This window comes from Botryllus schlosseri, chromosome 9 (genome assembly GCF_051294905.1).
Source record: "Botryllus schlosseri isolate E-star chromosome 9, Bs_hap1, whole genome shotgun sequence".
Taxonomy (NCBI): domain Eukaryota; kingdom Metazoa; phylum Chordata; class Ascidiacea; order Stolidobranchia; family Styelidae; genus Botryllus; species Botryllus schlosseri.
The window spans coordinates 21,303,651-21,313,382 of NC_137244.1; the positions used below are offsets into that span (position 1 = coordinate 21,303,651).

The window sequence follows — 9,732 nt, forward strand, 5'->3', positions numbered from 1 at the left end:
TCATGTGGATGTATGACCTTATAGAAAGTGCGCACAATTTTACATCAAACCGTGTTTTAGCCCTTTCAAATTTATGTAGATAGTTGATATGTTTCATGCATATGCAGGCGCGGGACTATTCGGCCCCGCTATTGCGGCACAATAAATAAGCCATTTCGACAAAAGAAATTCCCGCGCACAGGCATCTCAAGTTTTAAAACTTGAAACTCAGAATTATTTCGCGGTTTATAAATCATACATCCCTCCATGCAAGCATCATTAAAAAGGCAATTTCTGCACCTTCCTTGTCCAGCGGCATGTAGAGATAATGCACTCAGGATCACAGATCGCGTGTATTTTTATGTATATTTTATATCATGAGTCTGAGTATCGTATATGCCACAAAGAGAGAGAGAGAGAGAGTCTTTATTTTTCCATCCAACCAAAATACATAACAAACAGACATCAATGATGGTGATACTGAAAATATGCATACACAGTATTCAGTAAATCAGATATGAATGATCGATACGACCTTGAAGTTGAAGGTCAACTGATCTGGTCTGATCACACCTGCATTAAACAAGTAGGCTACACTTGTCTCTATACAGACTGGCTGTAAAAAATTTTAGTTACAAAAGGAAAATAAAATGAAAATTAATAAGCGATGGTAGCAAATGATCAACTGATCAATGAAGCAATGTCTGGGCGATGTAGGACAACAGTGTTGATATGACGACAAGAGGTGATTAGGTAGGCCTAGGTCTTTTTTTAATCTGTTATAAGCGGAGGTGGTCAGTACCGAAGTACTTCTACTTTTTTGAAATACTCGAATAGTTTTCTTTTAGTACTTACTCAAGTAGAACTAATTTTTGCTACTTCTACTTCGTAATATTTTGTGATCTTCTTACTTACTTTTCTCTATTTGCAGTTTGTCAAGTAGAAATAGTTTATTCCTCCGATCAGGAAGATAGCCTAAAGAATTTTAGGGCTGTTTCCACGGAGTATCATCATTTAATTTTCAGAAAAGTTGAGTAAAGCCCAGAATTTTCGTCGCGCTTCGCGCACAGTGGATATAGAGTGACCAATATAATTTCACGACAGTATCGGTGTATATAATTTAGGGAGCGGGTTGCGTGGCTTCGTTCACACCGAATCATCACCCATATGAAATATTTCATCACAGTATATATGGCCCATCATAACGTTTGAAACTGATGTTTCGCATTCTAGCATTTACTTTTCATATCGTAGTCTAGCAGTCCATGGCGTGTCCTAATCTGGAACAGTGGGCTGTGACTTTTTTTTAGCCTTAGACCTGTTTTAGCATAAAACCTTTGAAACTTTCTGGACTAAAGACATGAAACACATTTTCCGATTTTAGAAGTAGGATTTATATTTCACTTTCAATTCCCAGTATCATACTTTGAGTTCTAATTAGTATCAGTTCTTTTGTCTGGAGAACATAATGTTTAAGTATAAAAGGAAGTGTAGTAATGCCTTTAATTTCACAATATGGCCTTTTTACGATCCACCATATTTTTTATTAACGTTTACTAATCGCGGAAAGTGTTTACACCGTATCCGATACAACTTCTCCGTATTGCTATTCGACTAAACTACGGGCCTTATAATATGGAGAGGGTGCAATACTATGATATTTTCTGAGACGTGCTGTTCGACTAAAGAGAGGATTAGTATCGCTTTTCCATATCAATACCATCATTTTCATCCCATCATGCGGACAAACGCTTCTGCTGTCGAAAATTGAATACCTCCTGGTATGCATCAATATGAATCAAGCTCTGAATCTTTCGCATAACTCAATTTGCAGCTTTTGACGATCTATGCGAACGAATTACGATCGTTTTCCGAACTACTTACTTACTTGAGTAGATTTAAAGTCGGTCAATTCTACTTCTACTTCAAGTAGTTTTAGGTTGCGAACGGAAGAAGTACTTCTTCTCGTATTTGAGTAGACTTTTCCATCGCTACTTCTACTTCTACTTGAGTAGCTTTCTTGACTACTTTGACCACCTCTTAAAAAGCAGTTCACGGATATGAGAAGATGAGAGAGTCTCTATATCTATGCAACCGAAATAAAAAACAAACAGATGGCAACAATGATCGACAAAGAAAATATGAGGTGGCCTTCAGTATTTAGTATAGGATGGGGATGTTTGATACGACCCTGGACGTCAACTAGTCTGATCACACCCGCATTGTTTCTATACAAAACATCCCATCCCATTGTTTTAGAATGTCTGCAAAATATTTCACTTTTGATTTTACTCATTACTTCTTCTTGAGTAACACCATCAATGAAAACTTCGACCATTTCTAGATATTTGAGATGACGTAATGGTCATCGTTCCGAATGGGATATGAGAAATATGACAGCCTGGTGCCCAATGTTGCCTCTTAGCTGCGCACGTGCGCAATTGCGCAGTGCTGGCACGGTCTCTGCGTACAGAAAATCCATGCTGCGCACAAAAGAGCCGAAGTAATGACCTTTTTTTAGTCGTTACGCATTGTGGTCCAAGGGAGCACACATTAAGTTGGTGAATGCGCGCGGACTCGTGAAAAATTAGAGGGAACATTGCTGGTGGGATGAGATGTCGCATATAGGGATGGTGTGAACGTCAGGTTCACGTTCGCGTTCTGTGCGTGAACCTCCGAAACTGAGAGGTTCACGTTCACAAACGCACCTTGGTAGGTTCTGCACTGTGATCCTTTTTCCCTACTACAGTTTTCACTTTATTATAACTTCCTTTTATGAAATTTATTGTATTTCAACTGCGAGCCACTCTATGCATGGTGCTGGCACTCTGGCAGCCAGGGATATCTAGAATAGGGTTACCATATTTTCATGAGTCAAATTCCGGACACTCCTTAGCGCCCACTAGCGGATGTCCAAATGAGTTATGAGCACACTGTCGGTGAATATAACGTCACAATAGCAAAGCTTTGCCTTTCGACCAGAGGCGGTCACGGTCTGGTTCAGGAGTATGTGGCTGTGTGTTTTAACCAGGGCCAAAACCACCTTTTTTCTTTTTTCAGCACCCTTCCGCCCAAATAAACACTGATCTTGAGCCCAGGGTAATAGCTTCTTAGGGTGCTTGCTATGCATTTGCATCCGATAGTCAAAATTTTTGAATGAATTCTGTCATTAATATTGGTTCTTCCAATTATGATCAGGGTTAGCGATAGATGACTTAAAAAATGCAGGGAGCGTAATTGTCATATTCATGTCATTGTCACGCCGATAACATTTTTATCAGCATAATGCCGGTGTGCACCATTGAGCTATATAAATATCACGCATCCGGTGATTTCCAACCTTTTATAGTCGCGACTCCATTTCCAATTTGAAAATGTTCCGTGGCCCAGCTCAAAATTTGATGGGATGATTATTGAAAAAAGGTCACCACCTTTGTCCTGACTCACTCGCGGCATATTTTGAAAGCTGATTAGTAGGGCAATTTTTTTTTGACACGTCAAAAAAAGTCAAAATTAGGTCAAAATTGTAATGTTAGGTCAAAATTTGTCAAAATTGTTTACAAAGTCAAACATTTTTTGACCTCTGCATTTCGTTTGTATCGTAGATTTTGCGCTGTCGGTGAACTTATCATTTGATATTTTACAGCTTGTAGCCTACTTTATAGGCCTACCGTTGTAAACGGACCATCGTCTGCTCATTGTGAATCATAAATGGTCAAATGAAACAAATAGTGACGTGGTTTTATGGTCAACGTACCGCAATATCCTAGCTGAAGCAAGACTGCTTGGACATTGCATGGTTCTTATATCAAGAAGCGCAAGCTGAAAAATTGTGATATAGACAACATTGTCAGAATGAAGCAACACGGTTTGTCACCAGCAGTGTGCACACAACTTGAGTGTTGTCAGCCAACAAATGCTGCTGTTGAACGTTCTTTCTCCGTTCTTGGCAAGCTACGTAGTAAGGACAGACACTTTCTACCCGAGAATGTAGGAAAGGATCTTTCGTTGTACTACAACAAATTTTAATTATTTCCACCAAAATACGTAATGTAACTACTGGAATTCTTCATAGGGCCAGATTTCGTTAAAATACTAGTTTTTCATGTAAAAATCTGTCAGTTTTTGAGCCAAAAACATTTTTTCAGGCCAATCTACTTTGTAAGGACAGACAGTTCCAACCAGAAATGAAGATAAGTAGTACAATTTTAACATTATATGCGAAAACACCTAATTTGCATACGTGAGGTCAAAATTTGGTCAAATTTCAGTTTTTTTTAGGACAAAAAAGGTCAAAATTTAGATTTTTTAGGTAAAAATCTTCCGTTTTTTAGGTCAAAAAAAAAATTGCCCTACTGATTAGTGATTACGTTAAACATTTTCGCAAACCCTAGAATAAAGGCAAACGGTGGCCATATTTAGAACCACTATCTCTGTATAAAACATTTAAACGACCTAAACCGACTCTACGAATATACTCTCTGCTGTGAGATGAACCTGCGTTCCTGCAATCACACAACATCGAGAGCGAAATACACTAGGCCTACAGTCAGCAAATGATGCTTCTTCAATCTCCAATCAATCAATGAATTTGATATCGTTATCCCATGTAAAAAAATCTAGCAACGTATGCCGGGGTCAATCTTGACTTCATATGTAGATTGTAGGCAGGGCCGTAACAGCACTTCGTCAGCGTCCCCCCCCCCAAAAAAAAAATATTGGTCTTGGGCACCCCATGGGGTGAAAAACCGAACTTCTGGAGGCGAAGCCCCCTAGACCCCCCTCCGGCTATACACTGTCTATCGCTACCTATCATCTACATTGGGTGTTCGTATAGTGAGTCAGCTTTTCTCGCCTAAAACGCGCGAAGCGCGAAAAATTTCTAGAATTCATGATTTAATCGGTCAATGTGATCGGGAATTGCATATATATTGCTATCAATTTACATTATAACGAAGTCTTTGGTCAGCATAAGGGCATTGTCCTTTTCGGCCAAGGTTTTCTCGCTGCCGATCGTTCTGGCACACTTCTTGGAGTCGCATGTTATATGGCCTAAAACTTTGTATGTCTTGGTGCGTCGTGGCGCGGTAATGGCCAACGCCAATATGCCCATTTCTATAAATCTTGCGTATGTTTTCTTGGGGGAAGAGTACATACCAAATAATCACGAAAAATGGCAACTTGAAATCGCGCAAAGCGCGAAAAAATTTCGAAAAAATTGCATAAATTTTCAAAAAGTACTCTATGATTTATGCTAATTCACGAAATAATTTTGGGCCTCCTTCGAGCTCGGACCCCTCCCCCCAATTGGGGGGTTTGGGGTGCGGCAGTTACGGTCCTGATTGTAGGCTATCATAAAATCCAAATCCGGCTACTGCTGTATAATTTGTAAATTGGGTATAGTAACGATAGCAAGTAGAGAAATAAGTTTTATACTATATACTCAATATCAACATAGCAATACTCAGACGCCGAATAGGCCTACATTGTCCGGTCTGGCCTGGGCCGCTAAGGCGTAGGCTTATATTCCCTGGCAAGTCCCCGTCGAAAGTTTGGGCAAAGCGACGGGATATATTGATTTTATGGGAATATTATATCATTTGATTGCCCCAGTTGATACATTTGGTAGGGTTACCATACGTCGTCTTTTAAGAGGATGTGTCCTCTTTTTTGGGAATTTTGGTCAAATTTACGGCCAAACTCGACTGAGATGCCGTAAATCAGCACCGAAGTAACACTCCGGCGGGTATTTCAGGAGCTGAGCCGGAAAGTTGACCTTTTTTTAGTTAACCGCCTGATAATGTAAAGGAAAAAGTGTAGGCCTATTTCGGGTGTCGTGCGAGAAAGTTGACCCATGCCGGAAAAATTTACCATTTTTTCAGAATTCTGCTCCGGTTTTGCAAGTCTGAAAAAGTGTCCTTTTTTCAGATTTCCAAAATATGGTAACCCTAACATTTGGCGACTTTTAAAACGTCAATTTGTACTTCAGCATTGTGGCATTAAAAGTGAGGAAAGGACGTTGTATATTTTGTCCTCTGTGTTTTTGCGGCATTGCATACCATGATGATTGCATGATGTGCATATGTCGGTTGACAAGCAAGGTGCAGATAAGCTGCGCCACCCCGCCATGTTATCCCGATAATGCTAAGCGCCAAGCGAGGAAGTGATGGATACCGGTGTTACTATTTACTAATCAGGTCTTTGGTTTGACCTGGCCGGGGGTCGAACCCACGACCTATCTAACGATCAAGAAGCCTGACGCTTCAACATTACACGCTATCTTAATCGAGTCGTCGCTAGGTATCGCGTGCATTGACATTTATAGGGCATAGGCCCTCACTTCACTGAAATGTAGGGTTGGCTCACACCATCCCTATCGCATATTTAAAAGCATAGCCTTTTTCAAAACTAAACTGCTCAGTACTCTGATGCTATGATGACGTCATCGAGGTAGTTTGGATCCTGTATGGCAAAAAGCCCGTAATCTCCTCCTCTGTGCAATATGTGGTATCGTTCGTACTGCACGAGTCGATTCCCTTCCCTACAACCGATATGACGATTTTCCGAATTCCGATTTACCGATTTGCTGATAACGGTCTGGTGTGAAAGACAATTTTTCAAAACCATATTCCATATGAATTGCAGGGTAAACTGGCTAATATGCTGGAAGGGATATTAGTAAGAACGTTTTTATCACTACTACTAAGCAAGACTCGTGAAAGTTCATGGTTATATTCGTAGTTGCTCCTTTGCAATGATATATATGTATATATATATCATATATCATTGCTCCTTTGCAACAACGGTCTATTGCTTCTCACCAGGAGCAGGGCTGAGTCAAAATCATTCATGCAAATAGTCATAACAAGAGCGGTTAGCTGCGGAACTTTAAAAATATGACTAGACGTTGTCACGTTTTAATGGTTCATTACAAAATTCATTGCCGTCCGTGCCTAAAACTTGATGCCAAACATATTTTACAGGAAGCTGCGCTCCTTCGGACGAGTAGGCATTGATAGTACCTTGTATAAAGCATAATGTCAGGAGATTCGAATAAGGAAGATGTGGTAACGACTGATGACATCCGCCGACTGATTCAAAGACACGTCAATTGCTTAGCTGATCCGAGCAAGATTGTGCGGAAGAGAGGTCTCCAAGACATCAAGCGAGAAACTATCTCACGCAAACTAGGCGGGACAATTCTTCAAGACCTAGCGAATGATGTCCTGAAGCCAGTCCTGAAGTGTTTCTCCGATACGTCCGAAGTGAATCGTGAGTTGTCGGTAAATTTTGTTATAGAGTATTTTAACATAATACCGCAACCTCATGCCACCCTCGCATATATTCTACCGTGTCTCGTGCAAAGGCTGGGTCAAGAAGAAATTCTGGAGCCGGCCGAAGAGCTGAGGCAGCTAATTGTCGAGAACTTACTAACGGCTATTGTGGAGTTGTGTGGTAAAAAAGTGGCCGCGTTCCTCGATGAAATGATTCATATTTTGAAACGAACTATAGCCGACCCGTTTGGTGAAGTGAAAAAGAGCAGCTGTAAAGTCGCAAGCTCCCTCGCAAGGAGTATCCCAGAGCATTTTCACATGCAATCAGAATCGTTGATTGCACCTTTGATGCTTAGTATCACTCACCAACACTCGAAAGTTCGAGTGGCAGTTGTGGAGGCTACCGCAGACGTGATTCAATACGGAAATGGAAAGAATGTAGACGACGTTATATCGCATTTAGCGCAAAGGCTTTTCGATCAATCCCCTGCTGTACGACGGGCAGTGATTAGAAATATGGGTCGCTGGCTACTTGAATTACCTGACAGATATTCGTTTTTTCATAAATTTATCCCTCTCATATTGACTGGCTTCAACGATGACATGCCTGATATACAGGAGGAGGCTAAGGACCTGTGGCATCGTGTTGGGCTTTTGTACCAGCAAGAAAACGAAAATGATCTTAAAGATAAGATGGATTTCGAAGCGCCGGTTCCAGTTTTATATCCGCGTGACACACCGAGACCGTGTGTTGGATGCAGGGAATTGGTACAGAGAAATCTATCCAAGCTGATGCCTGGAATTTACCGAGATTTAGGCGATTGGGTTGTCGAAACCAGGGTGAAGACATCACAACTGTTGTACATCCTTTTGCTGCACGCTGAAGATTACACCACCCAGCATATGCAACCTTTAGTTCAATCCTTGCTTCGCGCTTGTGGAGATGAAGAGAGAGGTGTACTAAGGAATGCGCTACGCAGTGCCGAATTAATCGGCGCTTTTGTACCGCCTGAGATATTCTGCAAACTTATTCTCCAATCGGTTCTGGTGCAGGCAGGCGCTAGCCCAACTGCTCTTGAAGTTTTGGCGTCGATTATTTCCGGCTGCTCTGGCAATGTCATTGGAAATCACTTGTCTGTGATTGTAGATACTTTGACTGATGCTGATGTGTGTCAAGTCTCTGAAAAATCCGACTATCACTACGCGTTACTGCGATGTGTGAAGGCTATTATTTTTGTTTGTCACGATCAATTGGAATCTGTGAGTTTGCCGCTTTTTACTGTTGTAATCACTGTTTTGGCTGTTAACAGGTCTGAAGAAATATCTCGTGAATGCGACAAGAATTTGGAGTTGTTAGCTAATGGATTAGGGTTGAAAGACGGAGCTACCTGTTTGTACCATCGGCATGCAAAGCAAGTTATCGATTCTATGGAAGGCTCGTTTGAATCTTGGACAAAGTATTCGGTTGAGAGAAAGATATTTGATACTTTGCTGTCGCTGTCAGGGACTGTAGTAGGGGATCTGTTAGCGGAGATTATGCCCGTGCTGAAATGTAACTTGAACCCCGATAAAGACGTGGAGCTACGATTGAATTTTTTTACGTTGCTGTCAAAACTTTTGCTGAACTTAGACCAAACTTTGAATTCAAGCGCGCGGTTTAGCCGGGAATACGTCAGAAGCGTCGTGTGCGATATGGTGGCTCCTAACTTGGTTTGGAAAGCCGGTCGTACCGCCGGTGCCATCAGGACAATCGCTATGTCTTCGTTGTGGGCATTAGTTCGAAGCGGTGCCATTGATGTTGATATGGGTGTTGAGCTATTGAATGATCCTTTACTACCGCTTCTGTCATCTTTACTCGACGACGATACGCAGAGCACTAGAGAAATCACGGCGAAAACTTTGACCCGCTTTTTCACAATGTGCCAAACGAGGCTAACTCCTGATCTGGTGCTGCACAAAATTTACATGGACTTGCTGAAAAGAATGGATGACGCAAGCGATCAGATTCGTATGACTGTGTCTTCGACTTGGTTGGCGTTTTTCAAGTGTTTCAGCTCCGATTATGATATAAAACTGAACCGGGCTCACTTGGAAGAGATGTATACAGGCTTACTGGTGCACATGGACGATCCGCTTACGGAAATGCAGGTTTCGACGATGAATGTTTTGAAAGCGGGCGGCAGGATCGCGCCCAACCTGTTGATCAGGGAGATTGAGAAAGTCAAGCATAAACACAGGACGGATTACTACTGCAACGAACTGCTGGTGTATTTACAGAACTTATCAAAATAGACTCTCTGTTTTGCATTATCTGAAATTAATTTAAAATAATTGAATTAGCACCGTGTTTTTCACCCAATTGCAGTTCGCAAGGTTTTTGTGAAGCCAATCGGTTGTCTTTTGTGAAATTAGTAGTATGCTAGGTAATGAATTGAGTGTTTGCCGTTTCACGGTATTTTGTTGATGTCAATTTAGGATA

The 9,732-nt window shown here is 41.3% G+C and overlaps 1 protein-coding gene across 1 annotated transcript; it reads left to right on the plus strand.

The window, feature by feature from the left end:
• Positions 1-6,924: 6,924 nt before the first annotated feature.
• LOC145447049 (dynein axonemal assembly factor 5-like) lies at positions 6,925-9,728 on the plus strand. Its single transcript, XM_080325480.1, has one exon. It carries the CDS (start codon positions 7,017-7,019, stop codon positions 9,543-9,545), a length of 2,529 nt encoding a protein of 842 aa, XP_080181606.1. The 5' UTR covers positions 6,925-7,016; the 3' UTR covers positions 9,546-9,728.
• The last annotated feature ends 4 nt before the right edge of the window (positions 9,729-9,732 follow it).